The sequence below is a fragment of the Centropristis striata genome, chromosome 5 (assembly GCF_030273125.1).
Source record: "Centropristis striata isolate RG_2023a ecotype Rhode Island chromosome 5, C.striata_1.0, whole genome shotgun sequence".
Classification (NCBI taxonomy): Eukaryota; Metazoa; Chordata; class Actinopteri; order Perciformes; family Serranidae; genus Centropristis; species Centropristis striata.
Window position 1 is genome coordinate 38,658,250 of NC_081521.1, and position 18,619 is coordinate 38,676,868.

At 39.5% G+C, this 18,619-nt stretch overlaps 1 protein-coding gene across 1 annotated transcript in view; it reads right to left on the reverse strand.

Moving 5' to 3' along the window:
- col2a1a (collagen, type II, alpha 1a) overlaps window positions 1–11,030 on the reverse strand; it is a 35,572-nt gene extending 24,542 nt beyond the window's left edge. The window contains exons 1-21 of the mRNA XM_059334065.1: window positions 10,819–11,030; window positions 8,803–9,009; window positions 7,601–7,617; window positions 7,427–7,459; window positions 6,673–6,705; window positions 6,436–6,489; window positions 6,045–6,137; window positions 5,069–5,146; window positions 4,796–4,840; window positions 4,602–4,655; window positions 4,349–4,402; window positions 3,883–3,936; window positions 3,727–3,780; window positions 3,590–3,643; window positions 2,845–2,889; window positions 2,652–2,705; window positions 2,514–2,558; window positions 2,330–2,383; window positions 1,595–1,693; window positions 583–627; window positions 390–488 (exon numbers count right to left, since the gene is read on the reverse strand). Coding sequence (XP_059190048.1) covers window positions 390–488; window positions 583–627; window positions 1,595–1,693; window positions 2,330–2,383; window positions 2,514–2,558; window positions 2,652–2,705; window positions 2,845–2,889; window positions 3,590–3,643; window positions 3,727–3,780; window positions 3,883–3,936; window positions 4,349–4,402; window positions 4,602–4,655; window positions 4,796–4,840; window positions 5,069–5,146; window positions 6,045–6,137; window positions 6,436–6,489; window positions 6,673–6,705; window positions 7,427–7,459; window positions 7,601–7,617; window positions 8,803–9,009; window positions 10,819–10,912 — 1,365 coding nt within the window. The 5' untranslated portion in view covers window positions 10,913–11,030. The remainder of the gene's footprint in view (window positions 1–389; window positions 489–582; window positions 628–1,594; window positions 1,694–2,329; window positions 2,384–2,513; window positions 2,559–2,651; window positions 2,706–2,844; window positions 2,890–3,589; window positions 3,644–3,726; window positions 3,781–3,882; window positions 3,937–4,348; window positions 4,403–4,601; window positions 4,656–4,795; window positions 4,841–5,068; window positions 5,147–6,044; window positions 6,138–6,435; window positions 6,490–6,672; window positions 6,706–7,426; window positions 7,460–7,600; window positions 7,618–8,802; window positions 9,010–10,818) is intronic.
- Window positions 11,031–18,619: the final 7,589 nt, after the last annotated feature.

Here is an 18,619-nt window from a genome sequence, read left to right on the forward strand (position 1 = left end):
ATGATATTTAAGCATTCAAAACCTTTATTTTACCTTATTTAAAAATCTCATTTAAGTATATTTGGAAGATACAAATACATTGATTGAAACAATGAGAATTACCAACAAGAACAGTTATTTTTGTACGACAATGATATTTCTCATCTTTGTGCACAATTACTTTATTATATTATAATATACAGATGTTGTTTGAAGAAAAAATAGGTAAGAATTTTTCCATCATTCATCGTTTTAAATTGATAATTTCATTATTAATTTGACACAGGGGCCACAGCAGGGGCCAAGGGCTTCTTCACAGGGGCAGGGGCCCCTGGAGGCCCCTGTGTAGAACCACCACTGATTAGGGTATTAGGAGTTTTTTTTTAATATATGAATCCCAAGTGACTTACAGACTGTCCCTTTGGCCCCAGGGGTCCTGTAGCTCCTTGTGGTCCAGGTGGTCCACGAGGGCCGGGGAACCCAGGAGCACCAGCAATACCAGCACCACCCTTCATGGATGAAAGAAACAATGAAATATCAGAATAAAGTAAAACAGTAATATTATGAATGATAAAGAGGTATGAATACAGAGAGTGGACTTACAGCAGATCCTTTAGCTCCAGGAATACCATCAGTACCAGGGTTACCCTACAGGCACAGAGGGAGAAACAACAAACACTGTAAGAATGCTAGTAACTGTTAGTAACTTTGCACTTTTTTCATTTAGCTGAACTAATGACTGCTTCTTTTGTTGTTGTTTTAAAAAAAAATCAAGATCTCTTTGTCCTACAATGATACAGTGACAGTGTTTTTTCTTCCATATTTCAAAAACGTGCTGCTTAAGCTTCTTTAACCCACAAGAACCCAGAGCCAGTAATCATTCAAAAGGAAAATTATGGGGGATATACCATAGACCAAGTGGACCTTATGATATATCTTATTTTTAAATGAATAAACTAGACACATTTTCTGCTCACAGAAACACAAATTTGCCTTTTTCTTTGCATCTCCACCACATATATCAAAATTGTGACTTTAATAGTGCTGTTAGACAACAAATTCCATTTCAGATTTGTTTTTGAGTAACAAAATAATAATAAATCGAGAATAAATAAATATAAATAACACTGCCTCATTGGACAGCTTCTCAACAAGCTACTGTAGCTGTAGAACACTAAAAAACACACTTATGTACTTGAGAAAACACACGTGAATATTACTAGAACATTTAAAATGTTTGTGACACCCATGTCACCGTGGGTTCTTATGGGTTAAGTTTAGTCCATATTGAGATTTCCCCAGAAGTTTAGTGTATTTCTTCTTATTTGTTAATTTTAATTTCAAGTCTTTTTCTTGTCTCGTCTTCTGTTGTTTTTTCCTAAAAGAGGCATAATCTAGTATTTCACTCCTTGGAACGACTATTGCCCATTCCCATAATATTTTTCTACATTTTTACTGTACATGTTACTACTCCTTGATTCTAATACTTCTAAGTCTTTAGAAAACAGAGAGAAAGTAATCAAGTTTTGAGCTGTTTCTTGTAACGGAGGAATAATATGTGTAATACTGCTGTATCAGTAAATCTAAATCTAAATGATCAGGACAGAAAACGAACCGATGCTCCGGCAGGTCCAGGAGATCCTGGGGTACCGGCCTCACCGCGGGGTCCCTGTGCTCCTTCAGAGCCACGGGCTCCAGTAGGACCAGCTTCTCCCTGAGAGGACACAAAGAAGTTTATCATTAACAGGTAGGGGAAAAAACTCATTGTTCTACATTTAATTTACCTGCTAATCCAACATCTGTACATTCATGCAGCACAGCTGAAGATAATGGTGTTTTGTCTGTTCTTATTAATGCATTTATTTTTTTTCTTGGTGAGTGCAGTTAGTAGACTAATTCTGAAGTTCAGTTAGAAAAACAGATAAAAGCCCTTCTTTAAATTAATAAACAAACCCCCTTTGTGATTGATATTCCTTTTGGTGCACAATAATTATAAAAAAGAAATAAATAAATTCAGAGAAATTAAACATTTTAGGTATCTTATCAAAACAACACTAGTTTGATTTCCAGGATTGCAAACAAAAAACAAACAAATATCTGTTCTTGCAACAACAAAAAAACCTTCATATGAAAAACAGTAACTACAAGAACCAGGCAGACGTTTAAATGTTTTTATTTAATGTAAGCAGGCTGTCTGAAAGTATTTGAGGAAGAATAAAGTAAAACCTCGAAATGCAGTTAACTCCAAATGCTTAAAATTACACTCACTCCGCTTTTCTTTCTTTCTTTCTTTCTTTACTAAATAAAGTCTGTCACAGTAAAATGACTAGTTTATGATAATCTGACAAACCTTTGCTCCTGGGGATCCTGGGAAACCGGGAGCTCCAGCAGGACCAACAGGCCCCTGTAGACAGAAAACAAATCAGCAGGTTAGGGTTTGTTGCCGTTTTATCAAAGGTCAAAATATTATAAAACATGATGAACAAAAGAAAAAATAATTTGATGAATTTCAAAGTGGGAACTATGATACTTACAGGTGGACCAGCAGGACCGGGCAAGCCATCATTTCCACGAGCACCCTGAAGAGTAAAAGGACAGGAAAGTGAGTTGTACATTAAAGAGTCTATGATATTTTTATGATATATTTCTTATAAACCTGGTCAGGTACTCACTGCAGCTCCAGCAGCTCCAGATCTTCCCCTCTCACCAGGCAGACCACGTGGGCCCTACGACACACAGTTTGTCTTGATTATTATGGAACATGTAGCATGAATTTATGAACCTATTATTTTATCCTTCCGAGCATCCCATTTTGTTTTATGTTCAAAACAACATGACAGTCCAGATACAGCGCTGCAGACTCACCATGGGTCCATTAGCGCCGTTCTCTCCGGCAGAACCACTCTCACCCTGATGGGAACAGAGATCAGAAAAATTTGAAGAAATGGGTAAAAAACAATAGAAACAACGGCTACAACAACAACTGGAATCTGGTTATCAGTGGTGGAATGTGACTTTATACATTTAATCAAGTACTGTACTTGAGTACGATACAAGTACCTTCAAGTTGTATTTGAGTATTTCCATTGTATGCTACTTTTTATGACTACTTGGCAACGCTTCATAGTCTGACAGCTTTAGTTACTTTACAGCTTACAGTTCTTCATCCCCTTCTTGTCCAGTGAAAACCATGTGATTTCCAAATGTGTTGGTTTTGGCTGTGAAAACCCCCGTTCTTCTTACATAAAATAAACTATTAAAAAAACGTCTTGGATCAGCTGGAAAATGATCACAAAGCTGAAAACAGGCTAAAAAGTGATGATGATCTTATAAAATATGATGCATTGCTGTAGATGAAACTACCTGACTGTATATTAAGAAGTTAAAATCAGCATCCACAGCAATAAAATGCAACATGAACATCAATGCAGCAGTAATATATAATAGTAAAACACTGGCAGGCAGACTGGCAGATAAAACTTTCATACTAAGTATTTGAATGCAGGACTCTGACTTGTAGTTTGTATTTATCGGTACTTTTACTGAAGTAAAGGGTCTGAACACTTCCTCCATCACTGCTGGTTATATTAGATACATGTGGTGATCTTACCTTGGCTCCTGCAGCTCCAGTTTCTCCCTTAGCTCCATCCAGACCAGGATGACCCTACAGAGAAACACATCAGTCAGTTTTCAGGTTGTAATGAGCAAATTATTCTCCTGTTTAGTCATGAAGGCTGAAACACTCACTCTGTGTCCTTTGATTCCAGGAAGTCCAGGAGTTCCTGGGAATCCACGAGCTCCCTGAAATACAAAAAAACAGAATAATTAAACAATGGGTATTTAACCTTATCCCTGTTTTCTTCTCTTAACCTTTACATGTAGTGTAATTGTGGAGTTAGTCACCTGAGGCCCTGCAGGTCCACGCTCACCAGCTTTTCCAGGTTTGCCACCCTCACCCTAAAACAAGAAGTGGGATGATTATTTCTCACTGAAGCAGCTGCTTGATGAGGTGTAGCTGCACTGCACTTCACAGTCGAGGAAAGATGCAGTTTGTGTTTTGTGAAGTCATTATTCTCACCAATGTTATTAGCAGATAGACAGTGCCCCCTGGTGGTGCATTTAGTTTATAGAAAGTTGTTTATATGCTGAATTGACTCAAGCATCATTTTAAAAATAATACTAAGGCAAAAAAAAAAAAAAAAAAAAGAGTAAAATAGAAACATTGTTACTTGGGACATAAGACATAATAAGTGAAAACGTTTTTTTTATCAGAACTGTGGTTTGCTTTGACCTTTGACCTTGACTTTGTGTAGGTTTTATGTTTTAATGAGCTTTGGGTTTTGTATGAAGATGAAGCCTCGACACTTACATCGCTTCCTGGTTTTCCAGAAGGTCCAGGTGGTCCACGAGGTCCCAATGCTCCCTGTTATAAAAACAAACAAGTCATTAGTGACAGTTATCTAATTGCTCCAAAGATAATTAGAAAAACTTTTGTGCTGCAATGCAAACAGCCATGAGGTTGAAAATGCTTGCTGTGGAAGTTGGTACTGTTGGTATTACAACAAATGTAATCAGTCCAATCTGAAATCACAAAGCACAGAGATGCATTCTGGGATACTTACAGCTGGACCAGGCTCTCCAGCCTCTCCTGGGCCGCCTTGGAAACCTTGAGGCCCCTATAGGTACAAGTAACAAAGCAAAGTGTTACAGATTTAATCATTTATGTCAACAATTCTTCTCTATATATTTCTGCAGCAGCTGTTTCATTGTAACGATCAATCACATAATGATGCATTGCTGTGATCTATGTACTTACAGGAGCTCCAGTAGGTCCAGGGGGACCACGAGGACCCATTGGACCCTGAAAAAGAAACATGCAGAGAAATTATTTTTTCTCAACAGTGTGACCAATTCATCAAATACGTATATTTGTTGCTAAACCACAAGGTGGCAGCATTGTAGTCCTTGTTGTTCACCACTTTTTTTTCAGCCACAACTCTGAGACAAGCTAAATGTATGTAATGAGGTTTTTTTTCATAGTGAGAGATTAACCAAAAACACACACATAAACTCGCTTCCTGTTTCTTACCATTGGTCCCTGCATCACACCCATCTGAGCGCCTCCGGCCTTCTCGTCAAATCCTCCAGCCATCTGAGCAGCAAAGTTCTGCAAAAACACAAAAGAGACAGAGACTGAGAGTCAGTTAACACAGTTGATCTTGTCTGAGCTGCCTGGGCTGAGTGGGCCATTAGACACAGCAGCAAGTGAACGACATTAACTCAATTACTGACTTAAAGGCTGCTGCTAAAGTGATGCAGCATTTTCGCCCTTTATGTTTCTATAAAAGCATACTTGATGAGAATCCTGCTGTCCATTTAGGCCTTCACATTTTTCCCCCTTTCTTCTTTGAATGAAAAAAAAAATGAATAAATCTAAGGACTCATTTTGGGCTGTTTCCATGTAGGGATCAAGTCAAATGGAGCCAAAGTGAAATCTCAAAGGACATACATTCATTCATGAGTTCAGTTCTTCCTCCACTATGTTCCTTCATGAGTCTTTAAATCAACTACTGCCTGTTTTCTGGAAACTCAAACCCCAGTACAAAGAAAACTGGAGTTTTTTTTAGCTCCCAAACTATGCAAAAGCCTACCTAAAGATATGAGAAATGTTTAAAGGCCACTTCAAAGCATATCTCTTTAGCCCAATATATTTATTTTTAATTACCTTTTATGCTTTTATTAGTTGATTTTTTTTTAAATGGCTTTCTTTCTCTGCAACACTAAATTCTTAATCTTGGCCTGTATTCCTTTTAATTTAATTTATGTTTCCTGTTTTATTCTTAATTACACATAAACACTATTAAATAGGAAAAAACAATGCATTTAATGATGGTAAAGACACTGAAAATGTTTGTGACTTGTATTAACAATTTTAAATGCATCTCACATACATTTCTATGTGATATGGGATTTGCACTGTGGTTTTGGGGCTTAAATTCGGGAACAAAATGTGGTTTTGTTCAATTTTTTGATGCCCTGTGTTACAGAAGGTCCCTTAAACTCACCCCTCCAAGTCCTGGTGGTCCAGGTGGGCCGGCAGGTCCGGGGTTTCCAGGGATACCAGGCTCACCATCTCTTCCGCGAGGTCCAACATTTCCCTAGGGAAAAAGAGAGAGGGTGGTTTTCTCTGAGTTCTTCAGGAGCACTAAAGAAGATTTCAGGGCTGATTGTTTTTGTCTGCCGTTAACAACAAAACATCTGCAGAAGAAGTCTCTTATCTGTTGGATGATGGTTAGATTTGGCTGTTCTTAAATTATTATAATGATCATAACTGTCGCTTGTTATTGACGAGCCAGAGGCTGAAATCACACATTAATATGAGACAATATCTTCTGAAAGCTTTACTGAATAGATAGGTGGAGGGCTGTTTTTTGGACACAGTGTATTGTCTCTTACCTTATCGCCTTTAGCACCAACTTCTCCACGTGCTCCCTGCTCGCCTGGGGGGCCCTGCAAAAACAAAGATATTTGTCTTGGTACAATTCCCAGGATGGATAAAACTCATATTGAGAGCAAGAATCATATTATTGTCAACCAACAAACAACCTCATCAAACAATAGAATGAAAGTAATACAAAAAGAAGTCTCCTTGTTTTACAAAAATTGTAATAAATGTAATAATAAAGTATTTACCATGGGGCCGGGTGGTCCGTTTGGTCCTACAACCTACACAAAGATGAAAAAAAAGAAGGTTTTGTTAATAACTCTTTGTTACATGACCAATCTTTCATGTTGTGTCCGGTTGTACCAGTCTGAGCAGCTGAAATTAGAGAGGAACATTCCAGCTTTGTAGGAGGCGGACATCAAGCTTAAAACACAATGTGATGGGTATTTCGTTTGACGGGACAAGTTTTGGTAAAAACATCACCTCCTCTTAACCTCTGGTTTGGCTGACCTTGTTCACCTGACATGTGCACTTGCAGCAAAGTTGCTGAGAGGATCTAAAAGGATTTGATTGGGTTCATTATGTCCAAGGAATGCAGGGTTTTTCCTCATGTAATAGAAAGTTCAATGAGGGATTGTGGGACATTAGAGTTAGCCTCTTGTGAGTAGGAAGTCGCCTCTCTAATGATCATAAAATGTTTAAAACTCAAGAAAAAGTTGGATAGTCAATGAACAAATAAACAATACTACACTTTTTTAGGTTCGAAGAGAGAAATCTCCAATTAAACAACGCAAGAACTGGAGAATATGTTATTATTATAGAAATGATTGGGCAACAGTCTGTAATTATTAGTTCCAAATGAAAGCAGCAGATGGAAAGTGGTTGTTTTGTCATTTTTTTCTCGGAACATTTGTGCCCATAATGAGTTTTATGCATGAAGCAGTTCAGAGTGGAAGTTTTTTGTACAGCGATGAAACATTACTGCAGAGAATTCACACTTACATCTGCAATCTCTCCTGGTTCACCTTTCTGGCCCTGGTTGAACAGAAAAAAAACTAAAATGAGTGGCCTGAAACACTTCACTAAGAAACAGACTACTTACAGCAACAGATTTTAGAAGAAAAGCTATGTGTTTATGTTTTCATACTGTTGAATGGATGGATGTTAGCGCCTCACCTTAGCACCAAATGTTTCTGTTGTTGTAGATGGACGTATGAGGAAGGAGGGAAAAGAACAAAACGTTAAAAGTGCACAAGTAAGTAAAAACATTCCAGACACTTGATTGGTTTGAATCCTAGTTTGTGATTCTTAGAAAAGGAGACCTGCAAGGAAATCTACTGTAATGATGCTAAAGTGATCAAATACCATTCACCAAACCCAAAGGCAAAGGACCCATCCAGATTATATTAATGGTGAAATGTAATTCCAAGAGGGATGAAGCAGAAGCAAGCAGATCAGTATTTATGAGTATTTATATCCAAACATTAAAGCAAAAAATGTGAAAGTAAGCAAAAGGTAAGCAAGCTGTAACAGCCAAGCTTTGCTTATAGAATAAAGCATGGCAGCCAGTGCCAGTAAGCTTTGTTTCAAAAGTTGTATATTGTTATTATTGATACCAAATTAACATTTAAGTGAACTTAAGTTTAATCTATTTCTGATGGCCTTGATTGAATTCTGATGTAAGCAAAAGCCGGGATTTAAAAAGTAAAAAATAAAGTTTTAAATATAAAAACACACATGCACATATGCCTCTTTAACATTTTTGTATGTATTTACTTAGATAAATCAGTCATATTATTGTTATTTTCATATTCAGTGGCTTTTTACAAGGCCTTGAACCTCTGACAGGTTATATATATAGGTTATCTATAGTTTTCACATGAGGCCTTATAAACAAAATAATTGTAAAGAAACTTAATTTGTTTAGAAGATGTTAAATATTTCACTGAATGTAGGCTTCTTTTTTTAGGAATGAGTTAAATGAGCAGAAGGCGTCTCTACAGGTTTAGATGAGAACCAGACAGGACATCTCAGGATTCATCCAGTTCTTCATGAAACAGACTTTCATTGGAAATGAAACGATTCTGACAATGTTGCATGTCTGGTCTCCATCCAAACCCAGCATGTAGAGTGCCACTTTGGAAAGGGGAACTTCATTAGCGTTATTGACTGATTCCAAAACAAGAAACTGAATAGTTTTGCAGGAGCCAAATCCATTAAAATCACATTTAGAGACAATAATCAGAGGCTGCAGCCCTGATCATGTAGAATATTTGAATCCTTAGGCAGTTCCCCTTTCAAAAGTGTTAGCCAGGGTGAGATAAATGCAAGCTAAAAGAGTAATTTATTTATGGGTATGTGAATAAATAAATTACAACCAATGGGGGCACTGGCATCAGCAGGGCAGATGGGACAGCACTCTCCAGATGGGATGAGAGGGTTGGCACATTCTTTGATCTCCTCGCAGATTATGTCATCACACAGAACCGCTCCGCTGTCGCACACACAGATACTACACGGCTCGGGCTTCCACACATCCTTATCATTATACTGCTGGCCGTCCAGGATGCAGCCACCTGCCTCCTCTGTGGTGGCCAGCAGGGGGCACGTGGCAGGTGGACAGAGGATGTCAGACAGGAAGGTCCAAGAGAGAATTAGATAGGGGAAGGTAGGGCAGTGTTGAGGGTTGGTAAAGTAAATGTTGTTGAAGAAAAAGTTGTTTTAAGAGAGGGAGTAAGAGGATGAAAGGGGGTCAAGGGGCACAGCAAGGAAGTAGGAGGAGTAATAGCATTATTGGGGGTAGGATGGAAGAGGAGTGGTCAGTGAATGAAAGAGGAAGGAGAGAGATAAAAGTTATCCTGTATCAAATAAAAGCTCTAAACATTTCATGAACTACTGCAAAAAAATTGGCATTCAAAAAACATCATGTCATGTCATGAATAGGGGGTAAGTGGCATTGGTGCTGATGAACAAATGGTGCTTTGACCCATAAATGCACTGATACAAGCTGCAGACTATAATCCACAAGTTTTAAAAAATAACTCATCAAGCAGGCAAGAAAAAAGTTACCATATAAAGGATTTTATAAAGGCATGAAATGTTAACAAGAGCCACAGTTAACAGTCGTGTCCGAAGCCCTGGTTGAGGTATTTCACGTGGTTGGCTGAGTATATTTAACCTGCAGGCCTGCTCTCCTGCTCCTATGAATGAACCTCTCTTACAGGGATACTGTGCCCAATTGACAAGCTGCTGCCTTAAGTAAACACCAGGACCTTCTAAATTTCTCCATCTGGATCCCATAGCTGTGTCAAGCGCCAGTGCAAACACTTTGGGAAACTAAGAATGGGTGATTTGTTTAATTTATACAGCTTAGGGCTGGGCCTACTTACTGCTGTTATTTGTTTTTTAAGCATATTGGTGAAAGTGATACTTAGCACGCGTGTGTTACAAGGCTGCTTAGTTCCTGGAGAAAAACTGACATCTTTGCTTTCTTTCACTGCTACTTTTTATATTGCAATTTAATGCTGATTTACACAATCAGGGAATTGGAAGCAGTTAAGTCCTTCTTGCTATAAATAAAGCTGAGTCCATCATCTGTTGACTCCCTGCTGTGCCCCTTGTCCTCTGTCCTGCTCCATTCCCACTACCCTTTGAGCCTGCTAGCCTGGGGTCAAGCACTGTCTGACCCCGTCACTTCACATCATGAAAACCCTCAGATCTGCTCCAGCCAAATCCTGTGGGTGCAGGTTCACACATTTTCTACAAACAGTTAAACTCAGATTTAAGACAAATTTTCAAGGAAAGATTTTCTGCTACATTATGTTAGAAAAAAAAAGGCTTCAAATGGCATTTAAGCCTTTAAGAGGCTTGATTGTGCAGATTTGCTGCTGAAAACTAGCACTACAGTATGAGCAAAGAAAGCAGGAAAGGCTGAGCAGCAGGAGCCAGGTGAGGACAAACAGACACTTGTTCACCTGGTCCTCCATCCCACACAGATGTGCCTTGATAGCCTCACCTATCCCACAGAGAGAAAATGAATGACTGGACTTAGGAAGACCAGATTTTAAAGCCAGATTCTTCTGATATTCCCTAGTCCCTTGCAGTATGTTTTCCAGACATTTTGCCTTCACATCATCAGAAACAAATAACAACTACACTGTTGTAAAGAGCGTGTAATATAACTGGCCACAGCAAAAAAACAAGATTCATCTGAGCCTAACAGAGTTGTACTCTTCATGCTCTTGATTTGAGCCACATTTGATTTACTTTCCACTCCTCTTCTGAGACATCAGGTAGAGAAGATTGGAAAGGCAACAAAAAAGTTGGTAATGTCATCACAGTTACAATCCACATTTCTTTGCAAGTAAAAAGTCAAGAAAAACAGTGCAACTTACGGTCTTCCTCTTGCTGACATCTGACCACGGATAGTAAAACAACTTGGGATGCTACAAGTAGCAGAACAGTCCTTGAGTCCACAAAGCTGAACATGTCTAAATATTAGACATGCAGTAGCTTGGGTGAGAAGTGAAGGGATGGATGAGACCAGGCTTTCAGTCAGTGGTGTGTTAAGTGTGTGTTCCCAGAGACTTATGGCACCATGCAGTCAAACCCTCCAAAATCTAAGTGGAATCCAACGCGGGGCCCCAGCTGGCACTCTGCACCCACCGCGTCAGGGCAAGCACCGCGGTTTTATGTCCACTGTGCCTTGTATGGATCTTCGTATATTCCAAAATACCAGTCCTTCCCCCAGACCCCCTGTCAGGCTGAAACCTGAACCTCATCTCCCTCCCCTCAATCCAGCAGCATCGACTCTCCCAGGGTTTTTGTTTTTTTTAACTCAAGCCCTCCTTCCTCCTTTGACCTGCTTGGCCTGGCCTGGTCAAGAGATGCACCTTCACTTTCACATTAGAAAGAGAGCTACATGCAGCAGAGCACAGGTCAACCTTTGACCCCACCACATGCCATGGTGGCAGTGAATTCAAAAAATCTCAAAGCTGACTAAAGAAAATGGTAGAAGAGCTTTTAAGCCATTGACGCCTGAAATGCCTGTAAAACCTCTGGGCGATTTTAAAATCAGCCCCTAAAACCTGAAGTTTTTCTGGAAATTTAACAGAAGTGTGAACGCTTCTACTAAATAATAGATTTTTCAGCCTCTGTAGCAGATAGAAATGAAATTCAAAAAGTATTTGAGAGCTTATACAAATACTACAAAACGACGTATACGTTTTCCAGGCTTCAGTGAGTTAAATGAAGCTACCTAGCTACTTCTCAGTGCTACAATGACCCAATATGTGTTTTGATAAAAGCAATAGCTTCCTTGGTAAAACTAAAAGTGTTAAAGTGATTGCAAGGCATCTGCTTTTGTTAGCCAAAATTGAAAATATGGTTGCCATATAGTTGTTTTTTTATCTGATATATTACAGTCATTTTAATGCATTCAACCTCAAATTGCAGGTGATATTTAAATATCACTAATGCAACTAATTTCAAAAAATGTATTTTATTTTGGAAAAACATTATGCTGTTTTTAATGTTAAAAAGTGGTTTCCACTGATGGCAACCAAATGCCAAGATTTGGTTCCCAATTTCTAAAAATGGTTGCCAATGTATCGAGGCACATTCTGAGAGTCAAATATGTTATGATACAATCATGTTGTTGTTTAAAGGAAAATATGATGCTTGACCATCTAGATACTGATTGCAGACCAACTATAGCACTTCAATAAATTAGTTAACCTAGATTTGTTGGTCACACTACTAGCAGACTGCATGTTTTCCAGATCGGGTCTTTCTAGTTCTAGGTAACGATTTTCTAAAAAATAAAGATAGTACTCCATACACCACAGAGATGCGTACAAGTGCAACCCCTACTCCAAAAAAGTTGTGACATTGCCTGATACGTAAATAAAACAATTCAGTGATTTGCTAATCCTAGCAATTTATATTCAATTGAAAACTGTACAAGAACAATATATTTTATGTTCAAACTGAACAACTTTTGTTTTTGTAACCACTCTGAATTCTGAATATGATGAATTCTGTCCTAACTTTTTGGCAATCGGGGTTGCAAAGTCTATTTTTCACTCATAAAATATTGCTAAAATTATAACAGATACAAAATCATTGATTAAATTTAAGATTCCTCTATTAGCTGTGTCACTTATCTTGAAATCCACTCTCAGACCCGTTAAAATACATTTCTCCTACTACTACTACTACTACTACTACTACTGCTACCACTAATACTACTACTACTACTCATAGCAAGGGTGAAAAACAAATCCTAACTTTTCTAGAAAATGAGGTGCCATGTGTGGTTAAACTCTCAGGTTATGGGAACCAAAAAAAAAAGGGTCAGCAGGGTTGTTTGTTTCGGTCTAGTTTCTTGGATTATAGATTAATCCGCAGACTTTAGACAACCTTAAAGTGTTGAGCTGACCAACTGCCAGTGCAGTTATGTCATGTTCACGTGGCAGTCAAACTTTGTGAGAGCCTTGTCTGTTTGGACAAAGACCATTGGCAAGAGTTTGTGAGATCCAGTTAAAAGAACAATCTCACTGTTGCTCACAAAGAAAGAGATTTCCCTTGAGATTATAGTAACATTGTCCGCATTCAGAAAATAAATATCATATTAAGGTCTGTATATTTCTTCCCCTATATGAAGTTTAAATGTCCAGTAGGTCTGTAACAGGATTTATTTACCTTCATAGAAACATTCCTGGCAAAATAGCACATATATGTCAGAATTATCTATTGTGAAGCCGAGCCAGAAGGGTGATGAAACGTCTGTGTGATCTTTATCATGTACCTCTCCCTAGATAGGCCAGGTGAGTGGGCTTGAAAGGGGGTCTTTGTCATGAGGAGAGGCACAGTAATTCCAGGGTCACGACCTTCTAGAGAGCCCCCCTCATTCCACATACAGGAAAGAAAGATCCGCAGCCACCATCTTAGCTCGCATCTACCGGACCTACGAGCTGTTTGTTGTATTGGAATTAAGTTTAACCCATTGACGCCTGAAACGCCTGTAAAACCTCTGGGCGACTTTAAAATAAGCCCCTGAAATCTGAAGTTTATCTGTAAATTCAACAGAAGTGTCAACGCTTCTACTAAATAATAGATTTTTCAGCCTCTGTAGCAGATAGAAATGAAATTCAAAAAGTATTTGAGCAACGTGGTCTCACAGAAATCCGTGGAATAGCCACGGATTTCGCTTAAGTCAAAATCCGTGGAATAGCCACGGAATCGCTCAAATTTCCGTGAAACTGACACGGATTTCGCTGCAATGCAAGTTAATGACAGTCATATTTTTCTGGCGAGATCTTCACCACAAAGTGATTATGTACATTCACTGAGTGAATATTTAGAAAATAAAACATATATTTCTCGCTAGAAATGTGATCAAAATCCATTTTTATGCAGAAACAAAGTCAAAATATAAATTGTTTCACTAAAAATGAGAGAACTGTCCGCCATGTTTTTTGTTCTGACCGCCGGAACCTTGAAAGTCACGTGACTTGGAACAAACCAATAGGAAAACTTATTAACTGTCTTTAACTTGCATTGTAGCGAAATCCGTGTCAGTTTCACGGAAATTTGAGCGATTCCGTGGCTATTCCACGGATTTTGAGTTAAGCGAAATCCGTGGCTATTTCACGGATTTCTGTGAGACCAGGTTGTTTGAGAGCTTATACAAATACTACAAAACGACGTATCCGCTTTCCAGGCTTCAATGGGTTAAGTGAGAAGTTGGTAGAAAACTACAGCATGGTTTTAGTACAGTACAGTAGTTTCGTAGGAGCTTCTGGTTTTAGTAGCCTCAAGTTAACCAGGACTCCTCAAGCAGTGATGATATTGATGAGTCCAGCAACAAAAACATTTCAGGAATTTAAACCGCCAGTCACCCAGCTGAATAAATAATCTGTGGTCTTTAAACAATAGAGGGAGTATACAGTGCCATTCAGTCTAGTTTGTTGTGTCAGGTCAAGTCAATGTTGCTGTGTCATGTAAAGAACGATGAAGCTGCAGTTCTGCTGGAAGAGGCTTTAACTTGGGGTATGACTGAGAGCCTCTTTTATTGCAGATGTTAACATAGGTGGTCTTTAATAGCTCAAAAAATAAGGCTTCAGTGCCATAAAAAAAAAAAAATTAAAAATAGCAAGAGAAACCAAACCACCCTGAAATCATAGCAAGGAAAAAAGAATACAAAGATCAGCTGATTATGCCACCATTTATAGCATCCCACAAGTGCAGAGGATGTATAATCTCAACCAAGAGCACAGCTGAGAGCTGTGGAGCAATCACTCAACATTCATCTGCCACTGCTCTCTTTAAAACCATGTTGCAGTAATGTCACTGAGTACCAGAGCAACTTCAGATCTGTATCGATGTACAGCAGGAATACTGAGCTCATTTCAGGCTCTACACATCCTTTTTCTCTGGTGCTCTGACTGTATACTGCCTTCTGCCGTCTCCCGGCACACACAATAGGCCTCTGTGTGCACGGCCCGCGGAATGCTGCGAGATGGCAGGGCAGTGGGATAGCTGCATGGTGAGGATGGGGGTTGGTGGGTGAGGAAGGGTGTGGAAGCTCGGGAGGATGAAGGAGGAGGGGTGGTTGAGGGAAGGGGAAGGGATGGCAGTGACGGAAGGAGGGTGGTGATGGGGGGGCTGACCTCTCACAACTGTACGGGTGCACAGAGGCTCCAGGGGTCTAGAGGGTGTCTAGGTTTCGGCACAGTGACCGCAGCAGAGGGGTGGCTGTGGTCCTCTGTGTACACACAAACTGGTGATGGGAGGTTTAGTCAGCCCCCACCTGAGGGAGAGGAGAGGACAGAAAGGCCCTGAGGGCTGAAAGTGTCTCACAATGTATCCCAACCCTCATGAATAACTGACTGTGATGAATGTTCAGGTTGTAATTAACCCAAAGGGAATCATCAGAGGACAGATAACAGCACGCTCCACAAACCATGGTACTGTAATAAAATCACTGTTTTAATAACAAAGGAAAAGGTGTACATTTAAGATATAAAACACATCATGATGAGAAAAAAGGCCCTGGAAATGAGAGAATATTTAAATACTGTGACTTAATTACCAATTAAAAACGGCTAATAGCTACGCCAGCTCCCCCATGAGGCTGTAATGCTCATTACACACCTGAAAAATGAATCTGCTTGTTGGGTCAGGGGTATTATCTAGAGCAGCTATTCTCAACCTTGGGGTCGGGACCCCAGTTGGGGTCGCGAGATGATTTCTGGGGGTCGCCAAATCATTTTTGAAGTCAGCTCTGTCTCCACTGTGTTAAAGTGTTCATGTGTTAATGTGTTTTAGTCTTAATGTCTTTTTTTTTTGGTAATTTTGTGGTCAATTTGTGTCTTTTTTAGTCATTTTGTTTCCTTTTTGGTCATTTTGTGTCTTTTTTTAGTCATTTTGTGTCTTTTCTGGTCATTTTGTGTCTTTTTTTGGTCATTTTGTGTCTTTTTTGATCATTTTGTTTCTTTTTTGGGTGATCTGAACTGTGCTTGTGAGATTCTGTTCAGTGAGCCAGGGTCGCCGACAACATGCATGTTAAATTGGGGGTCGCAACTCAAAAAGGTTGAGAACTACTGATCTAGAGGGGGCACCTGGGATGGCAGCACCCCCAACCCAACGCCATTGGGTGAGAGTACCACGGTCTTGTATAGTGCCACTTTTTATGTAAAACCACCTGTATTAAGATGCACGGCACTTCACAATAGTCTGAATATTAAATTCATTTTCATAAATTTTATTTGAATTTTCTGATGTCCCATACCCCTGTGTTGGATGAAAAATGCAACAAACAAAAAAACTCTACTCTTGTCTTACTGCTGGGGCAGAACATTAAAAATAATGATTTTGGTCCTCAGGGTAGTGCCACAGAAAGGACCACATTATTGACTGAATCAAAAGAGTTTGCACAATGGTTATTTTAGGACATCTCAGACTCTGTTTGTCAGCCTCAGCTTTACCCCAACTTTCAGCTCAGCTCCTGGAGGAAATATCCGACTCTTTACCTGCTAAATGCTCCACTATGTTCACCAGATAGTCTGTTTGCTATTAGCTGAGCAGGTAGAGCAGAGTGGGTTTTAGAACTATTTCCCTGAAAACAGCTTCCTGCTGCTATGAGAGCTGTGAGAGTGAACCAAAACAGTAGTCGTCCTGTCCAGGTTAGTTTGCAGGCCAGACAGCTTAACATTAAATTGAATCTGCAGCTAGCCTCAGAACTGAAAAGAAGTCACGCTGCCATGATACTTTGTTATTATGGAAATATTGATTAGTTGTAAAGGTATGGTTCATCTGACAAAACAGTGTCAGCACTTAATAACACTTCATAAGATTCCTATAGATAGATAGATAGATAGATAGATAGATAGATAGATAGATAGATAGATAGATAGATAGATAGATAGATAGATAGATAGATAGATAGATAGATAGATAGATAGATAGATAGATAGATAGATAGATAGATAGATAGATAGATAAAACCTTTATACTCTTTCTCTTTCTTCTCTATGTGTGTATGCATGGGTGTGTGTGTGTGTGTGTGTCACTTTGTGGGTGAGGTTCACTTTGGAGAAGAGATTGGAATTCCTTTCACCCTGGGTGGCGCAGGGATAATGGCCCTTACCGGTTAATTTGAGAGATGCATTAAACGATGCATTAAATCTCTAAAAGCATTTAACAGTTTCTAATAAGGAGCTTAGTTTTGCCATGTACTGTCCTTATTCCATGTCTCTATTCTGTATCAAATTGTTACCATGCAGCCCAGTGGAGCAGGTTTAAGGCCTAACTGAAGCTGGAAATGGATTAAATTGATGTGTTTTAAGCACTGTCTCTGGGGTAATAAAATATCGAGGGGTGTGTGGTAGCCTGAGCGTGTTTTGAGGCCCAGAGGGGCTTTGGATGATTTGGAAAAATAAGCATCAATCCTGCGAAAATGGCAGTAATGTGGATAAGTTATGTGTCTCAGTGATTTAAAATGATTTAGAACTAATAAATATCTCTTACCATGTTTATTACCTCGCATTTTCTAGCATAACAGTTCTAAATTAACTGTGAATAACGAGGGACAGTCTACATTTTTGGTTGTCTCTTTTTAGATGCTCTTAACCAGTCCATATCTTATGTTTTATGGTCCCAAAATTTGTATCTGATTAATTCAAATGCTGTTCTAATCACGTTTTATCAGTTGCTACACCTTCTCCTTCCTAAATTCCCCCAAACTGACTGTCCAAAGTGGTCTCTAAGCCAGGGCTTTATCCAGACCTCCAGATTACTGAGCCTGAATCAAAGCACCAGACCCGGTATGTTTCTTTTCCTGTGTGAGGTGGAGGGGGGAAGAGGTTAAGTTTGTGCAGGCTTGGTGAGTGCAGCGAGGGGGGCTTTTTCACACAAGATGGAGGATGAAGGGACAAAGGTGGCATTCATTGGCCCAGGAATGGAAAACATTTTCGTCTGAAAACAGAGAAGCTACAACCGGCAGAGGTAGTGCAGAGAGGCCATGGGTTAGCATGCACCCCTTTGGAGAAGTTGCATGCCTAGAAATGCAGAGGAGACCACCAGAACCCTAATGAGGCCTCGTTAAGTTGGTAATGGAGATAATATCATATCACCCTCTAAAGTCTGACTGGAAGTTAATACTGTGCTGTCTGCAAGTATCAGAAAAGGTGAATGTGAATGTTTAGCATGTGTGCTGTGAAACTGAACAAGGGCGTGGTGCGCTATCACCTGCATCCTTGAGCTCCTGAGTGATTTACATTGCCTTCATAAGAACCACCTTGAAAGGGAAAATATATGTCAAAAAGGAAGATGGATAGCAAAAGATTGAAATTGCCAACTGATTAATGTGTTCTGAAATGCTCTATCACAGTCAGCCTCTGTCTTATAAAGGAGCACCTCACACAGCAGCTCACATCAAAGACAGGAAGCCAGGGCTCAATCTCTGGAGATCACACATTATACATTAAGTTGTGTTTGAAGCACCAGGAAACCTGCCAAAAATGCTCTATGGAGAGGAAGGATCTCAGACACACGACTGTGATGTGTCCTCTCAACAAAACAACAGAGACAGAGAACAGAGGCCGACCTGAGCACAGGGTCCTGGAGTCAGTACGCCACCTAGAGGACAAGATAAGGTTTCAGTGTGTCAGTGTGGGAAACTCACCATGGGGT